General features: G+C 53.3%; 2 protein-coding genes across 3 annotated transcripts; one reads left to right on the top strand and one right to left on the bottom strand.

Annotated features, from left to right (window-relative positions):
• Positions 1 to 881: 881 nt before the first annotated feature.
• On the bottom strand, positions 882 to 14860 carry MDC1 (mediator of DNA damage checkpoint 1). Its single transcript, XM_054721880.1, is given in 17 exon segments — positions 882 to 1589; positions 2767 to 2877; positions 2987 to 3112; positions 3300 to 3482; positions 3606 to 3725; positions 3806 to 4627; positions 4629 to 6119; positions 6548 to 6591; positions 7250 to 7465; positions 7832 to 7924; positions 8085 to 8150; positions 9531 to 9687; positions 9690 to 10980; positions 11267 to 11342; positions 11419 to 11799; positions 12723 to 12861; positions 14483 to 14860. Coding segments are annotated over 17 exon segments (5550 nt in total). The 5' UTR covers positions 14555 to 14860; the 3' UTR covers positions 882 to 1427.
• A 2393-nt stretch (positions 14861 to 17253) lies between these two features.
• TUBB (tubulin beta class I) lies at positions 17254 to 20738 on the top strand. Of its 2 annotated transcripts, none has more exons than XM_008157376.3 (4): positions 17254 to 17477; positions 18748 to 18856; positions 19125 to 19235; positions 19526 to 20738. In XM_008157376.3, exons 1-4 carry the CDS (start codon positions 17421 to 17423, stop codon positions 20581 to 20583), a joined length of 1335 nt encoding a protein of 444 aa, XP_008155598.1. In that variant the 5' UTR covers positions 17254 to 17420; the 3' UTR covers positions 20584 to 20738. The 2 variants fall into 2 exon arrangements, with proteins under 2 accessions (XP_008155598.1, XP_054578397.1); XM_054722422.1 differs by lacking the exon at positions 17254 to 17477 and adding an exon at positions 18532 to 18551.
• The last annotated feature ends 1483 nt before the right edge of the window (positions 20739 to 22221 follow it).

The raw sequence follows: 22221 nt of genomic DNA on the forward strand, positions 1-22221 counted from the left end.
TAAGTGGAATCAGACAATGTGACCTTTTGTTGTCTGGCTTCTTTTGCGTAGCATGCTTTGAAGGTTCATCCTCAAAGCACTGTGGTATAAATCAGTATTTCATTCTTTTTGCAGCTGAATAATCCATTCTATGGGTATGCCACAATTCAGAACATTTGTCTTTATCTTTTGGCTTCTTAAAAATATATTTTATTGATTTTTTACAGAGAGGAAGGGAGAGGGATAGAGAGCTAGAAACATCGATGAGAGAGAATCATCGACCAGCTGCCTCCTGCACACCCCCTACCAGGGATGTGCCCGCAGCCAATGTACATGCCCTTGACCGGAATCGAACCTGGGACCTTTCAGTCTGCAGACCGACGCTCTATCCACTGAGCCAAACCGGTTTTGGCTATCTTTTGGCTCTTATGAAAAGAGTTTATATGAACATTTGTGTACAAGTATTTGTGAACATCTATTTTAATTCAGGTATATACCTACAAGTGGAATTGCCGGGTCATTTGGCAATTATATGTTTAACTTTTTGAGAAACCATCAAACTGTTTACTACAACGGCTAAACCATTCTATTTTCCTGCCAGCAATGTATAAAAGTTCCAATTTCTCCATATCCTTGTAATCAACCTTTTAAACTTAAATTTAAGGACTGCCATATTAAAAAATAACAACTGCACTACCCTGGCCAGATGGTTCAGTTGGTTGGAGTGTTGTCCTGTACACCAAAAGGTTGTGGGTTCAACCCCTCCCCCCAACCCCGGTTGGGATGTACTGATGAATGCTTCTCTCTCACATGGATGTTTTCTCTCTCTCTCTCTCAAACCAATAGAAAAACATATCCTTGGGTGAGGATAAAAAACAAAAACAAAAAACTGCACTACACCATAAGGCACAGAGTGAATATTTATTTATCATGAAGTTTAAGCCTAAGCTCTAATTTGATAAATACCGGAAAAGCAGGCAGAGACTTGCTCAAAGTCCAAGCTAAAGGGTCTTCTAACAAGATGGGGCCAGGAGAGAGGTAAATATTTTCGTAGCATTCCATAACTCCACCCTCAAACTTACTCACTCCAAGCATCCCTTCAATTTCTGGCATTGAATTATTTCCACTATGTTTTGGAGGATAAGTAAGAATTCCAATAACAAAGAAAAAGTGAGATGGCGTCCAAATGGGAGGCAGGGCACTGAGCAGTCAGGGCCTCAGACACTAAAGATGAGCGACACTGACGACATGTGAGCACGAGACTAAGCTACTGTAAATGGCCGTTTAAGAAAGTCTGTGGCTCCCACTCTCCCTGTCTTTGTTTTCCCATAAGCCTTTTCAGCCCCACCCGTTTCCAGACAAATCAGATCAGCACACCCCAATCCTTCCTAAGCCCTAAGTTCTTTCTCCCCACTATTTCCTGTTTACTGGTCTGGGAAGAAAAAGGGTCACGACATTTCCAAAGTGGAGAGAACAAAGGCCTCCAGGTTGGCTTCCTGCTTCAGCACTCCTGTCAGCAGGAACTCAGCTGAGACGACGGGCAGCCCAACCCGAAATGGCGTGGTGCATCGCGGGGCGTCCTGGGAGCATGTGATCACGACTCTGCGAGGCTGGGAGGACAGACAGCAGAGGCAGAGAGTCAGGGACAAGAGCCCTGAAGTAGGGCTAGGACCGCTCAGCAGTCCAGGCATCACCAAGACAGGAGCTGGGGACACGATGCCACACGAAATACACTACGTTGTCTATGACGTGCTCTTGCCAGAAGTGAGGAAACTGAATTTATTCAAGCTTTTAAGACGGATTACAGTTTACATGAAATACAGAAGACAGAGAATAAGGTAAGTGGTACAACCAGGCAGCAAACAGAAGAATCCAGCCTGAGGAACATTCTAAAGGACAACTGACCTAGTTCCTGCAGAAAGTCAATGGCATAAAAAGGCGGAGCGGGCCCTGGCCAGTTTGGTTACAGCGTCGGCCCGAGGACCAAAGGGTCTCAGGTTTGATTCCCAGTCAAGGGCATGTACATTGGTTGTGGTTCAATCCCTAGTTAGGGTTCATTTGGGAGGCAACCAATTGATGTGTCATCAATGTTTCTCTCTCTCTCTGTCTCCTCCTCCCCCCTTTCCTCCTTCCACTCAATGGAAAAAATATCCTCCAGTGAGGAATAAAAAAAAAAGGCTGGGCCGATGTGGCTCAGTGGTTGATCACTGACCTGAGCGTTGACCTATTCAATTCCTGGTCAGGGCACATGCCTGGGTTGCTGGCTCAGTCCCCAGTGTGGGGTGTGCAGGAGGCAGCCAATCGATGATTCGCTCTAAAAAAATAAGCTATTGCACTAATCCAGGAAATTATAAAAAATTAAAAAAGAAAAAATCAATAAAAAGATAATTAAAAAAATAAAATGCAAATTAAAACAAAATCCAGCTGGTATCAGCAGAGCTCCTCTGCCATTCCTATCTCCCTCCTCCTTAAAAAAAAATATTATTGATTTCAGAGAGGAAGGGAGAGGGAAAAGAGAGAGAAACATCAGTGATGAGAATCATCGATTGGCTGCCTCCTGCATGCCCCACACTGGGGACTGAGCCTGCAATCCGGAAATATGCCCTGACCGGGAATTGAACCGTGACCTCCTGGTTTATAGGTCGATGCTCAACCACTGAGGCACACTAGCTGGGCTCCTTTCTGTACCATAGGTCTTCCCCCAACCCTCTCACTACAGTGTTCCCATCTGCAACTCCCCAGATCCAGAACCCCCCTCCCCCCGCCCCCCGCCGCCACCACCAATACCTTATAGGACCGGGGCATGCTGGGTAGGACAGTGCCTCCACAGCAGCTGATGATCTCTCCCATCTGAGGTGGTGGCGGCTGGACTCCAGGGGTCACGTGAATCTCATAGCCCTAGGAGGAAGGAAATGGTGGAGGCGGTAGAGAGCTGCACTGAGGCCATGGGCTGCTGGGAAACTTCTGGAGGGAGGGCTAGAGCGTGTGGAGGAAGACAGTCCCTCACCTCTAGCAGCCTTCGCGCACGAGCCCGGCTCAGGGAGTCACGGAGGCTGAAGCCAAAGTTCCTTTCCTGCTCAGGGTCAGTCACCACATATTCATCCGGGGGCAAGAAGCAGCCGGCCTTGCGGGACTAAGGGTGGCACAGTCAGAATCAAAGGCCAGGCCTGCCGTCACCAGCTCTGCTGCCTAGCCTTTACAGGGGCTCACAAAGTGTTTTTGAACGAGGCTTCCGCTCATTCACCCTGGTCTTCCTGCACCCCTCTTCCTCCCGCCACTTCCTCTATTGGTCTGCCACCATCTCCTGGCCTCTCTCTCACCTGGTACAGCCAGTCCAGGGAGAGGATAGGGATCCCCCGCCCTAGGGCACACAGGAACTTGACTGTCCGGCAGATTCGATCAGTCACCAGGTGGGACGCCTCTGCCACTGAGCTGGCCAGACTCCCGCCCAGGGCCAGCACGGCCTGCTCTCCACGGGCATCCACCACTCCTGTGAAGAGCACCTGTGGAGGGGATGGGCCGACGTCGAACACAGCAAGCCTTGCACCAGAGCCTATCTCCCAAGGCCCAGTCTCCTCCCACCCCCACATCTGCTCCCATGAAGCCCCAGGCCCCTTCTCTCCTACTTTGGGGGCTGTGGACTCGTGGTTAGGTTTGGTCCGTCGGAGGCTGCGGACTGGCATTCCTTTGGCCTCGTCCTCAGCCTGGTCTTTCTTTCTCTTGCCTGGTCCTGGCATCACCACATCCTGGGAATGAGAAGGATCCTGGTGGGAACTTATAAAGCCCCCAGCCCCTTCCCAGACTGCGGCCCCAGCCTTCTCCTCACCTCTTCCTTCCCTGGCTTCTCTTCCTCTTCTTCCTCGAGGAACACTGTCTTCTGAGGGACTTCTCTTCGCAGCCGTTTTGGAAGTGGGAGCGAATCCACAGTATCTGAAGGCCTCGTGTGGTTTTGAAAGGCCTTAGGCTGGGACTCTGGGCTGAACTCATATCCACCTGTTGCCTCTACCTTTACCTGGAGAGCACGAGTGGGTGCACCAGGAAGCTGGGCAAAGGCAGGCTCAGGAATGGTCTTAAGGGACTTCGTTGCTCTCATTGCTCCTCGCCTTTGGCTCCATGAGGACCAGGCGTTAGGTTCAAGGGGTGCAGAGCAGGGCTCACAGACAATGGGAGCTGCGAGGGGCTGCCTAGCGACCCTTGGCCTCCTGCTACAATTGGCTTGAGGGATGGCCTCAGGGGGAATAGGCTGGTCTGTGGGGAAAGGAGACTGGAATTCAGGGGTGGTAGGAACTGGCACAGTACTTCTTGTAGACCTCAGTGTCCTGCTCTGACCACCCTGAGCTATGGCCTTGGGGGTGACAGGCTGGTCTGTAGGGGCGGGAGGTTCAAGGTGAGGGGCTGTGGGGGCAGTCGGTTCAGGGGTCTTGACAGAGGCCCTGTGTGTCCTGCCTCGAGTGGCCCGAGATGTGGGTGCAGGGGTGACAGGCTGGTCTGCAGGGGCCGGAGGTTCAAGGTCAGGGGCTGTGGGGACAGTCGGTTCAGGGGTCTTGACAGAGGCCCTGTGTGTCCTGCCTCGAGTGGCCCGAGATGTGGGCGCAGGGGTGACAGGCTGGTCTGCAGGGGCCGGAGGTTCAAGGTCAGGGGCTGTGGGGGACAGTCGGTTCAGGGGTCTTGACAGAGGCCCTGTGTGTCCTGCCCCGAGTGGCCCGAGATGTGGGTGCAGGGGTGACAGGCTGGTCTGCAGGGGCCGGAGGTTCAAGGTCAGGGGCTGTGGGGACAGTCGGTTCAGGGGTCTTCACAGAGGCCCTGTGTGTCCTGCCCCGAGTGGCCCGAGATGTGGGCGCAGGGGTGACAGGCTGGTCTGCAGGGGCTGGAGGTTCAAGATCAGGGGCTGTGGGGACAGTCGGTTCAGGGGTCTTGACAGAGGCCCTGTGTGTCCTGCCCCGAGTGGCCCGAGATGTGGGCGCAGGGGTGACAGGCTGGTCTGCAGGGGCCGGAGGTTCAAGGTCAGGGGCTGTGGGGACAGTCGGTTCAGGGGTCTTGACAGAGGCCCTGTGTGTCCTGCCCCGAGTGGCCCGAGATGTGGGCGCAGGGGTGACAGGCTGGTCTGCAGGGGCCGGAGGTTCAAGGTCAGGGGCTGTGGGGACAGTCGGTTCAGGGGTCTTGACAGAGGCCCTGTGTGTCCTGCCCCGAGTGGCCCGAGATGTGGGCGCAGGGGTGACAGGCTGGTCTGCAGGGGCCGGAGGTTCAAGGTCAGGGGCTGTGGGGACAGTCAGTTCAGGGGTCTTGACAGAGGCCCTGTGTGTTCTGCCCCGAGTGGCCCGAGATGTGGGTGCAGGGGTGACAGGCTGGTCTGCAGGGGCCGGAGGTTCAAGATCAGGGGCTGTGGGGACAGTCAGTTCAGGGGTCTTGACAGAGGCCCTGTGTGTCCTGCCCCGAGTGGCCCGAGATGTGGGTGCAGGGGTGACAGGCTGGTCTGCAGGGGCCGGAGGTTCAAGATCAGGGGCTGTGGGCGCAGGGGTGACAGGCTGGTCTGCAGGGGCCGGAGGTTCAAGATCAGGGGCTGTGGGCGCAGGGGTGACAGGCTGGTCTGCAGGGGCCGGAGGTTCAAGGTCAGGGGCTGTGGGGGCAGGGGTGACAGGCTGGTCTGCAGGGGCCGGAGGTTCAAGATCAGGGGCTGTGGGCGCAGGGGTGACAGGCTGGTCTGCAGGGGCCGGAGGTTCAAGGTCAGGGGCTGTGGGGACAGTCGGTTCAGGGGTCTTCACAGAGGCCCTGTGTGTCCTACCCCGAGTGGCCCGAGATGTGGGCACAGGGGGGACAGGCTGCTCTCGGGAGGTGACAGGGTGGACCTCAGGGGCTATAGAAGGAGCTGGAGAGGGTGTCATCCTGGAACACCCCTGGGGCCTGCATTTGGGTTTTGCATGAAGAGGGTCCAGCTCTGAGGACAAGGGATTCTCCGGAGCTTCCTGACTCCTGTTTTGCCTGGAGCTGGGAATGGGGGACTCTAAAGAAGGTGGAGATGGAGCAAGGAGGGGCTGTGAAGCAAGATGTTTTTGGTTCTGAGGGATGAGGGGGTTTCGGACTGGGGCTGAGGCTTCAGGGACTGCTGGAGGCAGACAAACATCTAGGGATCCTGGATCACCCTGGGGAGAAATAGAGCAAGTGAGGGAGGGAGAGGCAGAGGAAGGTGAGACAGGACTGGACTGTGTTCTCGATACTCGTTACAGTGAAAGTACGCTCACTGGCATTTCTCTTTCTGTCTCTGACCATCTTCCATTAGACTGGGACTTCTCCCCACAGACCTCTCCCCATAAGGCCAGGACAGTGCTGTCAATATATGGGTGGTGGGTGGCTGGGAAAAGAGGGAAGAGACATGAAGAAAGGGATGTTCTTTCCGAGTCAGGTAGAGGGAAACAGCTGGGGACAGAGAGATGGAAAACAGTGGTGCCAACATGAAGGGCCAGAAGCCAGCTGAAGAGTGGTGGGAATGACCATGGAGAAGACGGGGAAGAGCAGGTGAGGCAAGGCCGGGAAGGGGCAGTGGAGGGGAGCTAGAGAAAGCAGCTCTCACCCTAGAAGCCTTCTCAGCAGGTGACATCTTGCAGTTCAGGTGGCCTAGACAGAAAGTAAAGACAATGTGGCTGAGGTCCAAGCAGGCAGTTGCTTAGGGGTTATCAATGAGGCTTTGTTAACACCTGGGTCTTACACCCCCTGCCTTCACTTACCTCTCTGATGCCTCCTGGGACTTACCTTCCTCCACCTGACTGGCTCCTAGACGCTATCAGGGCTAGTGACAGTCCACAAGGTCCCCCGCCCCTTCTTCAGGGTCCAGTGTTGCACTGGAGGCCTGCCCTTTCTGGTCCTGGCGCCCTCTCTGACGCCCTCGGTGCGCCTCCTTCCAGTATGACTTTGGGCATGCTGACTTCTAACCACCTGGCTCACACTCTCTCTCTGGGGCTCGTTTCTCAGCTTCCTAATCAAATACTTCTCTGGCACGAGTCTGCTTTCCCACCTCGTGCAGTTCCTTGGGTGTCTCCATTTCTACCTCCAAACTCTCCATCTCCCTTCCCATCCCTGCCCGTTCCACAGTTCTATGGGACTCCTGTCTGAGTGCCTAGCTACCACCTGCTTTTGTTCCCTGTCCTTCGTCGCCCTGGCTAATTCTTCCTCTCCCAGCACTTCTTCTCCTGACCCTTCTGGTGGCAGTTTAGTTTCCCTCTCTAAGGGTCCTCTCCGGGTCCCCTCCCTGCTGCTTCTCTTGGTGCACCCATGCCTTTCTCCGCAGTCTGCATCCCTCCGCCTCGCATCCCCGATGGCTCTGCGCGAACTGGGCTTTCCAGACGTTGGTCTAGAGGTGTTGGCCTGGGTGAAAAGGGGCAAGATCCATGGGCCTCAAGGTGGGCAGCAATGGGCTGGGTCTCAGAGGCCTCAGGTTCTCTTAGACAGAATGGCTGTGTAGCCAAGACTTCCCAAGGCTCATCCAGGGCACCTGGAAGTACAGTCAGAGGAGTCAGAGTCAGAGTCAATCTCTATGGGCTATTTTAAAAAAAGCTACAAGTAAGGAGGATAGCTGTAACCTTTAATGCTTGTTTCAAAAAGTAAGACCATACCTTCATATAGAAGCTCTCACAGCAGCCTCTTAAAAACTATGCTACAGAACGCTTCTTGGTCTTTTGGCTAAGATCAAGTGTAAAAGTTATGCTAGACAAGTTCCTCTCTAGGTCTAACTGAATAGGACCCTTTTTCCCTAATAAGATGGAGAAACATCAGCAACATAATAAAATATGAAAGAAACGTGTATAGGGAGAAAACAGGAGGCGAAGTTAGGGGCACAGAGCAGGGGCGTTTCTTATACCTGAGGCCTGGAAGCTGCCATGGGAAGGGCCAGGCTCTCGGGGCAGAGTACACAGGAAGGCCTGGGTGGGCTCATCCTCCATGCTCAGGACTGCTGCACAGGAAAAGGCGGCCTAAGCACAGATCCTCCACAGAACTCCAGGCCATTCTCAGTCTCCTGCCCTGCCTGTGCCAGCCTCACACCCGCAAGGACCACCAGTGTCATCTCCCTGCTCCTGCTGTGTACAGCATCCCCATGACACAAATGCCCTCACCTTCCAGGCTCTGATTCTCCCTCTCCACAAAGCACTGGGTCGCTTGTTGGTCTAGATCTTCAGAATCTGGTGGTGGAGAAATACAGAATAAAAATCTTATCTGACCCATAATGTCTTACTTTTTCTCTACAATTCTCTCCCCAACCCAAATCCCTACGCAACAGACTGAATGTCTGTGTCCCGCCCCACATTTTTTCTTCTTTTTTGTTAATCCTCATCCAAGGATATTTTTCCATTGATTTTTAGAGAGAGTGGAAGGGAGAGGGAGAGACAGAAACATCGAAGTGAGAGAGACACATTGATTGGTTGCCTCCCACATAAGCCCTAACCAGGGCCGGAGATTGAGCCTACAACTTAGGTACATGCCCTTGATTGAAATTGAACCGAGGACCCTTCAATCCACAGGCTGACACTCTAGCTACTGAGCCAAATTGGTTATGACCCCACATTCTTTAAAACACGCGCGCGCGCATGTACACGTACACACGTACACACACACACACACACACACACACACATCAACAAACTTTCATTAGTACTTATTTTATGCCGAATTTACTCCCGGGTCTTACATTTTTGTTTCTTCCCTTTCTTCTGGGACACCTTTTTCTTCTGTGCAACCTCCTCTTCTGGTTTGGGAACAATCTGGTCCTTCTCAGTACAGTCACCTCGTCTTGGGGACTTGGTTCACTTGGCTGTGCTCAGTGACCAGAGTCTACATCTAAACCCTTAAGCTAAGCTCTCTGCATTGTCAGCACGTGTAGCAAACGTTCGGCACTCTCTTTGGGCCACCGACTCTGTGTCCAGCCCACTGTTTAGCCTGGGCGCACCTCCCAGCCCAGGTCGGTACTGTAACAATGGAATGACACCTATTGCTTCCAAAGTGACATCCTCAGATACTTGGTGACTTCTTAGACATGCATACCCTGATGGCCTGGGCAGTTTCACGAGTGTTCTTAAAGTGAACACGAAGATTTGAACCTCTTGATTTGCATGATTTTGTGGGGGTTTTTTGAATAGTGAACCATTTTCAGAGGTCACATTTGGCCACTTTTGGGAAGAATCCACCCCACATTTTTATTTCTAATATCCCCATGAGATAGTACTAGAAGGCAGGGGCCTTGGGAAGTGACTAGGTCCTCAGGGTAGAGCCCCCAGGAATGAGATTAGTGCCCTTATAAGAGAGACCCCAAAAAGCACCCTTGTGCCCTTCTGCCAGTTAAGGACCTGGTGAGAAGTGGGCCACCTATGAACAAGGAAGCCCTCAGCACACACTGAATCTGCTGGTGCCTTGATCTTAGACTTTCCAGCCTTTAGAACTGAGGCATGTTCCTGCTTACAAGCCATCCACTCTGGTATTTTGTTACAGCAGCTTGGATGGATTAAGTCTCCCTGTAAGCTTTCTTTCTCTCAGAGATCAAGGGAGGAGAGCAGGCCAGCACTTACCATCATGGCTGTGTTCAGAGTTCTTGGTCATGTCCACATGGGGTTCTTCCCCACTTTCTCTGCAGGTCAGGGCTCCCTTTCTCTGTGCCTGGGTAGGTTCCCCTGCAGTACCTGTGTCTACCAAGAGATCTGTTAGGTTCTCCTTGAGACAAGGAGATGGTCCTGTCCCACTTGTGCTAAACGTGACCCACCCTGGGCTGCTGCCTCAAGAGCTCTCTCCTGCTGAAGGACAGGAACAGCCCACTCTGTCCCAGCATCCTCTTCTGCTGGAAGCTGGCTCTTTCTTACACCTGCCACTCCGGAGACTGCTAAGGATGCACCCTCCTCAGCACTTGTTCCACAGTACCCACCTGGAGGAGGCCGGGCTTCCTCTGGGCGCACGGCAGGCAGCTTTGCTGGGCCCCCTTCTGCTTCCCCATCTGTCGGGTGTGTGCGTGCCAGAGGCACCCCATGCTTCGCTGGTAGTGTAACAGCTGGCCCCTGGGGGGCTCCCTCTTCCTCTGGTGTGTTGATGCCTTCTGTGGCAGAGGCCTGGCTTCTCGCCAGGACTCCGGGTGAGCTCCCATCTTCTTCCACTTCTCGGTCACTGTCCCCAAGAGACTGGCTCTTTTCTGTCTGAGCTTTGTCTGTGTGACTCTTGGGGACATATTCTCTCTTTTCCACTGGGAACCCCTCCACCTCTGTGTCTGTGTCACGGTCTCTCCCAGCAGAGGCTTGGCTTTGCTCAAGAAAAGCCGGAGGCTGGGCTCTGTCCTCCTCCACATCTGTATCTCTGTTCCAGCCAGTGGCTCGGCTCTCCATCAGATGTGACAAAGTGAGCGCGGCTGACACTCCTTCCTTGTCACCTACATTGCTGTCGCTCACCATGGAGGCTCGGCTTCGCTCCAGAGGGACCGTGAGGGGGGCCTCAGCCTCTTCCACATCTGTCTCACTGCCAGCCGGACTCTCGTGAAGATGTGCCAGGTCAGGCCCCCCAGGACTCTCTGCATTAACTCCGTGGAAGATCTGCCTTCTTTTCATGGGACCCATAGCTGGGGTCGTGGGAATCCCCTCTTCTTCCACGTCAGTATCACTGTCTATGAAGCCAGAAGGCTGGGCCCTTCCCAGATGATCCTCAGCAGGCTTTCCTGGAGGCCTGCTCTCATCATCCACATCTGTCTCACTGTCCTCCCCAGCAGGCTGGCTCCTCTCCAGAATCACCCCATTGCTTGCAACTCTCTTGACTCTGATGTCACTGTTGCTCTCCTGTCCCAAAGACCGATCCTTTTCAACCTGGATTTCAGTTCTGACGGCCTTAGGCTGATCTGTCTCTGCAGTAGCATCTCTCGTGGCAGCTGAGGAGGCCCACCCTGTTGCCGGTTGCTGCCTTTCTTCCTCATCTGTGTCGCTGTCAAAGTTGAAGGCATAGGGGGGCCCAGGGCCATCTGGGGCAGAAGGCCCCTCGTCATCACTATAAAGGGAAGAGAAGAGTTTAGAGACTCATTTCCTAGGAGGGGACCCCTGATTCAGCTGTGAGCTCCTGGAGAGCAGAAACAAGGTGGTGTTTGTTTTTCTATCTCCAGCCATTAGTTCTCCACTTGGAACATCAAAGGTGCTCAATGACAACTCCGTTAATGAAAGGGTCTGTGGGGCTCCCCAGCCCTCATTTCCATGATGATTCTCTCTTACAGATGGATCCTTCAGTCCCAGGTTCCTTCTCTTTCTGAAGACTTAGGTGTCTGGCCCTCAACACTCACCTCTCTGGAACGACTGTTGCCAAAAGGGAGGACATGGTCCTTGGTTCATTCACCACGTACCTTTCAGAAAGAGGATCTGCCAAGAGCAGAAAGGTGACAGTTTTACATTCACCATCCGTCTCCTTGCCCACCCTCCCAACACATACACTTACCTACTTCCTCTTCTGAGTCCTCAGCCAATAGGATCCCCCAGGGTTGAGTTTCTCTCTGTACCCTGGGTGTCTCCTCTACAGTTAGGGGGCCCCGGGAGAAAAAGGGCAGAGAGACATCCAGGCGATGGTACTGGCAGGGCAAGTCAGCAAAGACCACCACCTCCTGGTCCCTCAGACGATGCCTCACCCCAGGGCTCAGGAACTTAGGAGGCCTCAGGACTTGCGTACCATTGAGACTCCCACAATCCCAGAGGACAGGTGCCTGGTCCCACGCCAAGATTTCAATCACTGCATGTTGCTTGGAGATGGATGGAAAGGGCAGGGCCACAGAGCAATCAGGCATTCGGCCTACCACATTTTTCCCGAGGTAGAGTGGGAAATCTAAGAATTAGAGGGGTAGATAGGTTCCAAGGCCACATTCCTGGCCTGCTACTGGGAAAATTTCTGGTTAAGTACCCGACTACTCATTCAAGGTCCCACATGCAATAGAAAAATAAAAGACCCTAGGACATCTAAGTATTGAAGATTATATGCAATACATTATTCATAGTCAACACTCCACCCATCCATACTGGATTTGTGATAAAATATAGCATTGTAAGCATTTTTAAGTGTACAGTAAAATCACCCCCAGAGTCCAGAGCTCTTGCTTGGAACAAATCAATCAGCCCGCTCTTCTCCATTCCCAGTAAAACAGTTTTCAGATCTCCTTGAAAACAAGTTTTGCCCTGGCTGGTATTTCTCAGTGGTTAGAGTGCTGGCCTATGCACAAAAGGTTGTGGGTTTGGTTCCATGAAGGGCATGTACCTGGGTTGCAGGTTCGATCCCAGGCCCCAGTCAGGGCACATGTCAGAGGCAACCAACTGATGTATCTCTCTCATATCGATGTGTCTCTCTCACATGAATGTTTCTCTTTCCTCCTCTCCTCCCCTCCCTCTCTCTCTAAAAATCAATGGAGCCTGGCTGGTATTGCTCAGTGGTTGAGCACCAACCCATGAACCAGGAGGTCACGGTTCCATTCCCAGTGGGGCACATGCCTGGGTTTCCGGCTTGATCCCCAGTAGGGGGCATGCAGGAGGCAGCTGTTCGATGATTCTCTCTTGTCATTGATATTTCTCTCTCTCCCTCTGCCTCCCTCTGAAGTCAATAAAAACATTTTTTTAAAAATTATTAAAAAATCAATGGAAAAGTATTTTCAGGTGAAGATTAACAAAATATATACATAAGTTTCTTACAATCCTCCAACTACCTCCCCACAAAAGTAAGAGGCCTACACTAGTACTCCAGCATCAACATCCCCTGACCTTTTTCTGGTCCGTGGGCACTACTGAAGATATGCAGTCGCCCTAGGGGCTCCAAGCTACACCCCAAGGAGTCACTGGGTCTCTCTGTCTCCTCCTCTTCTTCAACCTCCCAGTTAACAGCCTGAGTGTCCTCCATGACCTGGGAAGGAAACACATTATCATCTCTATCATTGGTTCACACAGTCTCAGAGAGGAGACTCACAACTAGCGGTAAACCTGGATGTTTACTCAGTTTGATGCGTCTCTTTATGCCAAGCATTCTGTTGTTATCCTTCTAAAGCATTGAAAAAATATTTTTGACCAGGACACGGAATAAGAAATAAATATCATAAGGCCCCAAGTTCACAAGTAAATGTTCCTCAACTTACAATGTAGTTACATCCCGATAAATCTATCGTAAGTGGAAAATATCATGAGAATGCATTTAATATACCATAGCATAGCCTACCTTAAAGGTGCTAGGAACACTTACATTAGCCTACAGTTGAGCAATATCATCTAACACAGAGCCTATTTTATAATAGAGGGTTGAGTATCTAATGTAATATATTATGTATACCACTTTTACAATGTTGTAAAGTCAAAAAATCATTGCTTAGAGAATATGTGTATATACAAATACACACATTTATATAGACAAGTGTTTTGAGAAACAATGGTCAGCCTTGCTATATGTAATAGTTTTGTTTTTCTTATAATGCTGATTTGCAATCCACTAAATTGACTTCAATATCCACTATTGGGTTGCAACTCAGTTTGAAAACCACCATTTTTAGGGAGTGAACTTTTGCCAAGCATCAACGACATGTTGGGCATTGTGTTATGTGTCAGGCATAGTAGCCATATGAGGCAGGCCTTTAGGAAACCAAGGCTAAAAATATTAAATCATTTGCTCAGGATAACGCAGCAGGCAGTGTGAAGGACAGGACTAAGGATGCGTCTGGCTGCTACGCCCGTGCTTTTTACACTCTACCTGACTACCTCAGGTGACCAGACTAAACGGACTCATTTAATGTCTAAAGAATCTGTGACGTTTATTATTATGTCTATTTGATAAAGAAATGCGACACAGCCCTGGCGGGGTGGCTCAGTTGGTTGGATCATCATCCTGATATGGCAAGGTTTTGAGTTCGATCCCTGGCCAGGTCACAAACAAGAATCAACCAATGAATGCATAAGTAAGTGGAACAACAAACTGATGTTTCTCTCTCTCAAATCAATTTTAAAAAATACAAAGAGAAGATAGAGCCCTGGCCAATTTGTTCAGTGGTTAGAGCGTTGGCCCACAGACCAAAGGTTCTCTGGTTTGATCCTGGCCCAAATGGGGGGGAGACACAGCGGGGCAACAATCCTTGTCTCTCTCTCACCCTCCTCCCTCCTTCCACCCTGTCTGTAAAAGACAAAGAAAAAAAAGAAGCTGAAACACAGATGGGTAAGGAACTTGCCTAATATCACCCAGATAATGTCTCTCCTCGGTTTAATATTCTTTAATGGCTTTCCATGTCCACAGGGTAAAATAAAACGTCAACTCCTTAGCGAGAGCCAACATGACCTAAACCTGGGTCCTGCGATGTGTCCCAAGCCGCGTGCAGCTCCCCGCGCCCCTGGCGCTGCCCGCACCGTCCCATCTGCGCGCCTCGGCTCCTAGCTTCCCGGTCCGCTCCTGCCCATCCTTTCCGACTCGGCTTCGGCGCGGCCTCCCTGCGCCTGCCCGCCTCCTGCTGCGCGGAGCCCACGCGCCGGCGCTCCCGCGCTCTCACCGTGTCGTGGCCACTGCCGCCGGCACCCCCGCGGCCGGCACCGGCACCGTCTTTCCCTCGAGGGTCCGTCATCTTCGCCCACGGTACTTAGCACGCCCTGGTGCCGACCCAAGTGTCAGACCCACTCATGAACCGAACGAAGAGGCAACCCTGCCCGCCTGGAGGCACATCCCGCTCTACCGACCAAAGGACCAATGAGGGGGATGAAAACTCAAAATAGCACGAGTGGAATTCACTGAGAAAGGCCACCCTGGGGAGAAGCCGCTGACAGGGAGGGCAGTCCCCGCGCGCCCGGACCGGGACTCAGCGGGACCCCGGCTCCCACCCACAGGCCGCCCTCCGGGCCCGTCTCCAGCGCCCGCACCCCAGCTCGGGGCGGGGCGTCGGGCAAGGATGAGGATTACAACCCCACCAGCAGCTTCGAAGTAGCCTCCGCCCAGTCGCACCAAAGCACGCCCCTCCCGCCCCCGGAGAAACAAGATGGCATCGGGCAGGGGCGGGCTCGGCCCCCAGAACTCACCCGCGGTGAGACCCGCGCGCGCCACCAGTAACGGCCGCGACGTCGTGGCGCGAGCGCTCCCGCCGAGCCGAGCCGGTCCGCTGATTGGTTCCAGCCGCTGTCTTTCACAGCCCGCTGCGAGCCGATGGACGCAGCCCAGGCGGAGGCCCCGCCCCCGCCCCGCCCCTACCCATCTAAGGGGCAGCTCTCCGGGGCCGGAAACGCGCTGAGAGAGGCGAGGCCGCCGCGCGCGCCCGAAATAGCGCACCTCGATTGGGCACGTCCAGGAACCACCCCCGGCCGCGTCACCGCCCGCCGCCCATTTCCGCGCAGACACCCAATCCACGACCACAGAGTCTCGCTGCGGGAGGCGCCTAGAGGGGCTCCTGGTTCGGCCAGAGCGTCCTTCCAAGTCCTCCCAGACCTGGTGGTTGCTGACTCATGGAAATGGAAATGAGTTGCTGTCGTGGCCGGAGGCTGCAGTTTGGAGAACGGCCCGCAGGCGTGGCGCCTGAGGACTCCTCACTGCAATGGAAGTTTATTTCCTTTTGATTTGTTTGTGTAGAAGTCAGGTCATTTCCTCCCTGAGAATATAGCCGTGATGGGTCTTTTGAGATCGTTTACCTAAAGCAAAGTTCCCTAGGCCAACAGAGGGAACCCTTTTTGCTAACCGTCTCAAGGCTGACCGAGGTATTTCGAGGAGTGAAGAAAGGATAAAATAATTTATTTCATTATCTCATACTAAGACAAGCAAGAAGAGGATAGTAACAGTTTGACATGTGTATAATGTAGAAAGTCCTTTTTCATTCGCTATCTCACTTTATTCTGACCACAACTATCAAACAGAAGTAGATTTTACAGAGGGAAGTGAAGCTCTGCTAAGTTAAATCGCTTGGCTAGGTCTCTACAGCTCATGTAAGGTAGGGAGTAATTGAAACAAGTCCTTTGATTCTAAATTCTAAACTCTCCACTGCCACAAAAGAACTACTTTCATCGTGATTATGCCCCCAAACATTCTATTTTAAATGGGTAGAGGGGTTTTCTTACACAATTGGATGTTCTTTTATTTATGACTGAGAGATGTGTATTGACTTCAAGAACTAACAATGATGACCTTGATATCACATGTCCTCTATTATAGTGCTTACTACACTCTATTCTTTGTCCATTTTTCACCCATTATTTTTGTATCCCTCACTCCTGGCTTGGGGACATTCAGAATCTACCAAGTGAGTTAATCCGGGAGGGAAAACATGGCACTTTGATTTGAGCCCATCCAATTTTCTCCCATGAATACCACCTCTCCCCATTTTGAAATTTGTATCCTGAGGCTCTTGAAAGCCAGCCACCTAGTGACTAGGTCCTAGTCAGTGAAACCAGCGAACTGAAAAACCACTGACTTCAAAGTGTCTCCAGGCAGGCTGGAAAGACAATGGAAGTCTAGCAGGCATCTCACCCCATAGTTCTATGTTTGACAAAACCACAGTCTTCAACGCTGCTCTAAGGCCCAGATGTCCTACATGGACGGAGACTTCTGGCCTCACAGATCCGGATATCAGCTTCTCTAAACCATTCCGTTTATTCTTTGAACATCCCCTCCAGACAATTACATCTCTATCCTGTAAGCCCTTGCTGCAATTTTGTTTCTCTTTCTAAATGTTATCGTTAGAAAACGCCCAAGGAAATAGCAGGAAGGCAATCCCCTCCTTCTTGAGGCATCTGGGGGAGCAGCGGCGCAGCGTTCCTGTCCGCGGCCACCGAAGGGCCCGTTGTGAGACAGCAGAGCAGAGTGCGGGTCCCCCGCAGTTTTCGCTGAGCTAAGCAGTCCCGTCTTCCCCAGAGCTACCGCAGCCCGGAGCTATCGGGGCGTGGCCACCCTACCTTCCAACGCCAGCACCCCATAGTTCCTAACTCCTGCAGCCCCGAAAACGACTCCCTTTTTTCATTAAAAAAAACCTCAGACCTAGAGGAAAGTCATCTTGGCAAGATCATTTTCATAAAACCCCCCAAATCCAAAACACCCCAAACCAGTATCCACCCATCCGCCCCTTCTTTTTGCAGTGCGGACAACAATGGAGGACTACAACTCCCAGAGAGGACTGCGCTCCTTCACCCGAGCGGAGACCAATGGCCGTCGGCTACCTGACCGGCGTCGACTAATCAGGGCCCGCCTCGCCGGGGCTTTGTCTCGGAGAGCGGCGCGGGCCGGCTCCCGCCTCCCGCCGGCGCACGCGCGCCCCGCCCTCCCTCCTTCGCCCGCGCCCTGCGCTCGCTTTTCTGCCTCTCGCAGCCTGCCATCCGCGGCGTGCGGACCTCGCTGCTCCAGCCTCCCGGCCACGTCCATTCTATCAGCCTTGAGCAGCAGCGGAGAAAAAAAGATTAGGGATTCTCTTGCCCCATACACACTTTGGAAGCGGGCAAAAATTTTAAATTTGAACCATGAGGGAAATCGTGCACATCCAGGCAGGTCAGTGTGGAAACCAGATCGGTGCCAAGGTAAGGATTTTAAACCTCTTTTAACTCTTTCTTTTTGAGAATTAAAGAATCCAGATAAACTATGAAGAATGGTTGTGGGCTGTTTGCAGTCGCCAGCCTTAGCCAGCCTTGGCCAAAAGGAAGTTTTATATGTATAACACACATTTGCAGTAGGATTTGCTTTTGGAAAATGAGGATTTTTTTTTTTTTGGCAGAATCATTTTGGGGAAGCTATCAAAAGCACCCTTGAGGTTTGGGGGACTGGAAGACCGAGGTTCTGTAAGGTTTTACCTAAAGGGAATCTAACGGTCCGAGGGTCGAGGAGGGAAGGAGATGCGGAAACTGGCCGAGACAAAGCGAGGCGAGGTTCCTCCATGTGCATCCCCCGTGGCGGGGTTTCGGAGGCCAAGCCGAGGGGAAAGGGGCGAGGCTGGGGGACACCTGCAGACCCCGGTTCCCAAGCCGGGGACGCGTTACCTCCATGAAGGCCAGGGGTCTCAGCGCGCCCCTGTGATTCCCGAGGGGCGGGCCTGTAGTTTCTCGTGGATGGAAGGCTAATATGAGCTGGATTCATTTTGCTTCCTTTATTTCCGCTGAGAGACCCCTTTAGGGCTTGAACAGATGAGGAGAAAAGGAGGCTTCCTTCTCTTTAAAGGGTCCCCTCAGGACTAAATTGTGGGAGGAAGGAAGACAACCCTCATTTAAAGCAAGAGGAGGGGAAGTCAGCCTAGGGATACAATTCCGAGGCTAAGCGGGTATTTCTTTCTTTCCTTTTGCGCGCGGCTACAGTGTAGCGGGGGAGGAAGTGCGGCCGCTATCGGCCGCTACTTTGTAGCAAAAGGGCTGGGCTCAGGGCGGGCACTGTACCCCGCGGGCCGCCAGGGGGCGCGCTAGCTCGGCAGGCCCCGCCCCTCGCGCGCTGAATTCGCGCCTCGGCCCCGCCCAAGCGTGACGCGTCCCTTTGTCAGCAGCTTGGCGAGCGCTACAGCCGCGTGGAGGGCTGGGGGTCGGCCGCTGCGGCAGCTGGTTTCTCTGGCCCTTTGTGCGCGGCTTGCATGCCCTGCGTGGGGGCGAGCGGTGAGCTTACCTAGTTAGGTTAGCCACCTCATCTGTGTGCCATCGCCGGCCCTCCCAGCTGGACAGCATTTCACATCCCAAGGCGGCTTTCCCGTGGGTGGAGGTGTCCGAGGGAGGGGCGCGCAGGCAGATGGAGGGGATGCCTGCAGTGTGTTTGGAATTAAAGAGGTGGAAGCAGGGGCATAACTGAGGATTCACCGTTCTTTCCTGACAGTTCTGGGAGGTGATCAGTGATGAACATGGCATCGACCCCACCGGCACCTACCATGGGGACAGCGACCTGCAGCTGGACCGCATCTCCGTGTATTACAATGAAGCCACAGGTGAGGGAAGGAGCCGGAAGATCAGGCCCATCTGCTCCTACTCCTGGTGTCTCTTTCCATTCTTATGGAACCCCTAACTCCTTCGAATGGATCTATCCATTCCCATTGTGAGCCTTCCCCCATTTAATTTCTCACCGTGGGGTCTAAGACTAGCTCAGCTGTCACCTGGTAGCAGCCCCTGGGATTACGTTCGGGTCCCTGGCTGTCATCCAGCCTCACTTTGTTTACCTTCTGCCAATTTTCACTCCTCTACTTTTCTTCCCTGTAGGTGGGAAATATGTCCCTCGTGCTATCTTGGTGGATCTAGAACCAGGTACCATGGACTCGGTTCGCTCTGGTCCTTTTGGCCAGATCTTCAGACCAGACAACTTTGTTTTTGGTAAGTTATACAGATACACGTAGATACCATCATATTCCATTTATTTGGGTGCAAGAGGACCGTCAGAGTTAGGAATGATCATTGTACTGGAGAGCTTTTATAGGGCCATGTTCTGAGACCTAATGGAGGTGGGGGGTGCTGCCTTACTTGGTAAACTATTGGGGGGCATATCTCACAGGCGAGGGAGAAAAAAATAGACGCAGAGGCATTGTCCCAGGAGGTGCGAGGTGAGGGCGTGGTGTGTGCGTGCTGCCCTTCACTAACCAACCTGCCTCCTGGCCCCGTTCCAGGTCAGTCTGGGGCCGGCAACAACTGGGCCAAGGGCCACTACACGGAGGGCGCCGAGCTGGTGGACTCCGTCCTGGACGTGGTGCGGAAGGAGGCCGAGAGCTGTGACTGCCTGCAGGGCTTCCAGCTGACCCACTCGCTGGGCGGGGGCACCGGGTCCGGGATGGGCACGCTGCTCATCAGCAAGATCCGGGAGGAGTACCCCGACCGCATCATGAACACCTTCAGCGTGGTGCCCTCGCCCAAGGTGTCGGACACGGTGGTGGAGCCCTACAACGCCACGCTCTCCGTGCACCAGCTGGTGGAGAACACGGACGAGACCTACTGCATCGACAACGAGGCGCTGTACGACATCTGCTTCCGCACCCTGAAACTGACCACCCCCACGTACGGGGACCTCAACCACCTGGTGTCGGCCACCATGAGCGGCGTCACCACCTGCCTGCGCTTCCCCGGCCAGCTGAACGCAGACCTGCGCAAGCTGGCCGTGAACATGGTGCCCTTCCCGCGCCTGCACTTCTTCATGCCCGGCTTCGCGCCGCTCACCAGCCGCGGCAGCCAGCAGTACCGCGCCCTCACGGTGCCCGAGCTCACCCAGCAGGTATTTGATGCCAAGAACATGATGGCCGCCTGCGACCCGCGCCACGGCCGCTACCTCACCGTGGCCGCCGTCTTCCGCGGGCGGATGTCCATGAAGGAGGTGGACGAGCAGATGCTCAACGTGCAGAACAAGAACAGCAGCTACTTCGTGGAGTGGATCCCCAACAACGTGAAGACGGCCGTGTGCGACATCCCGCCGCGGGGCCTCAAGATGGCGGTCACCTTCATCGGCAACAGCACGGCCATCCAGGAGCTGTTCAAGCGCATCTCGGAGCAGTTCACGGCCATGTTCCGGCGCAAGGCCTTCCTGCACTGGTACACGGGCGAGGGCATGGACGAGATGGAGTTCACCGAGGCCGAGAGCAACATGAACGACCTGGTGTCCGAGTACCAGCAGTACCAGGACGCCACGGCCGAGGAGGAGGAGGATTTCGGTGAGGAGGCCGAGGAGGAGGCCTGAGGCCGCGCCTGCACTCCGCTTCTCCGCTCCCTCAGCTGCCCCTTTCTTCTCCCTCAAAATTTGCCTTTTTTTTTTTTTTTTTTTTGCTTTTAGGGGTGTTCTAGAACAATGCCTGGCACATAACAGGGCTCAATAAACATTCATTGTTTCTTGAATGTCTCCTCTCTTGTTCCATACTGGGAAATCTCTATTTCTGCCATTCTGCTGGGTAACTTCCTTCCTTCTCATGCCTTATTTCCTCCTATCCAGTAAAATTTTGTTATATATATACTAGAGGCCCGGTCCACAAATTCGTGCACAGGAGGGGTCCCTAGGCCTGGCCGATGGGGGTGGGAGGGTGGGGGAAGGGACGGCAGGAGGTTGGCTGGGACTGCACTGACCATCAGGGGCAGCTCCTGTGTTGATCGTCTGCCCACTGCTGGTCAGTGTGCGTCATAGCGTTCGGTCCACCAGTTGTAAGTCACAGGCTTTTGTGTATATAGGTTTTAAAAATTGTTTTTTAGAGAAACACTGAGGACAACATGGGTCAGCTGACTCCCGCATACCCCCTATCAGGGATTGAGCTTGTGCCCTTGACCTCTAATCAAACCAGCAACCTTTTCATGCCTGGGATGATGCTCAACCAACAGCCACACCAGCCAGGGCCCAGTTAGTATTTTCCTGTTTTCAGCATAATTCTCCAAGAAAGCTGGATGTCGCCCAGATCCCACTTAGAACTGTACTGAAAACACGCTACGCCCGCAGGGTGGCTGAGGGGAAAACCACCCTAACCAGCCGGTAGAAGTTCCTATGAAGAATGGGCAGGGTTCACCCTGCTTTTGGAGAAGGGGATTCGGGTTCCAGGTGATTTCCTGCTCTGCCTTCAGCTTTGGAGGAGGCGCTAACAGCAGTCTCAATGCTCAGTCTCCCAGCTTCGCCTGAGGGTTTCCTCTGCAGGGTCTGTCCCCTCTGCCCAGTAGGACCCTCCTCTTCCACTTTACCTCCTCACATCAAGACCAAGTCACTCCTTCCTCTGGATGGAGGAGTTAAAGTAAATGGGAATTGGAAAAAGATTTGCAAGACTTGCTCATTTATCGGACTGGTTCACTCACACACGTATTGTTCTCTGTGAATGGATGAGAAAACCCTTAATTGACCCTGTCTTCATCCCTGGTACCCACCCCCACCAACAGTCCTAACTAGGGCGGGCATGGGCGGCCAGGTTGGGCAGCATGTGGAATTGGGATGGAAACGGATGGAAGTCAAAGGAGCAGAAGTGCTTCCTAGACCAGCACCTTGGAGTCTAGAAAGGCAGGTTCCGACGATGCACTGACCCAAACCAGGTCGGCTCCTAGCAGTCCGTGCTCCGGAGGAATCCTGAATGAGTTAGGCCACTGCGGCCAGCCCCGGGCACAGCACCCAGGACTCCGGGTGGAATCTGCAACCATGTGGGTTTCCTCAGTCAGCCTAAGATGAAGGTAACTAGCATGGGAGGCCACCCATGGGCCCAAACACTGCTGCTCTATCATGTTCTTTTCTTAAAGATTTTTTATTGATTCCTAGAGAGACGGAGGGAGAGGGAGAAACATGCTTGTGAGAGTGGAACATGGATCGGCCTCCTGCGCGCCTCGTCCTGGGGCTGTGCCCTGGGGTGCACTC

Source organism: Eptesicus fuscus, chromosome 10 (genome assembly GCF_027574615.1).
Source record: "Eptesicus fuscus isolate TK198812 chromosome 10, DD_ASM_mEF_20220401, whole genome shotgun sequence".
Classification (NCBI taxonomy): domain Eukaryota; kingdom Metazoa; phylum Chordata; class Mammalia; order Chiroptera; family Vespertilionidae; genus Eptesicus; species Eptesicus fuscus.

Bases quoted from the DNA above. Each gene is read 5' to 3' on its own strand.
- TUBB (XM_008157376.3), top strand. From the start codon at position 17,421: ATGAGGGAAATCGTGCACATCCAGGCAGGTCAGTGTGGAAACCAGATC. The intron at 18,857-19,124 runs GTGAGGGAAGGA...TCTTCCCTGTAG, and splicing joins GTATTACAATGAAGCCACAG to GTGGGAAATATGTCCCTCGT. The intron at 19,236-19,525 runs GTAAGTTATACA...GCCCCGTTCCAG, and splicing joins ACCAGACAACTTTGTTTTTG to GTCAGTCTGGGGCCGGCAAC.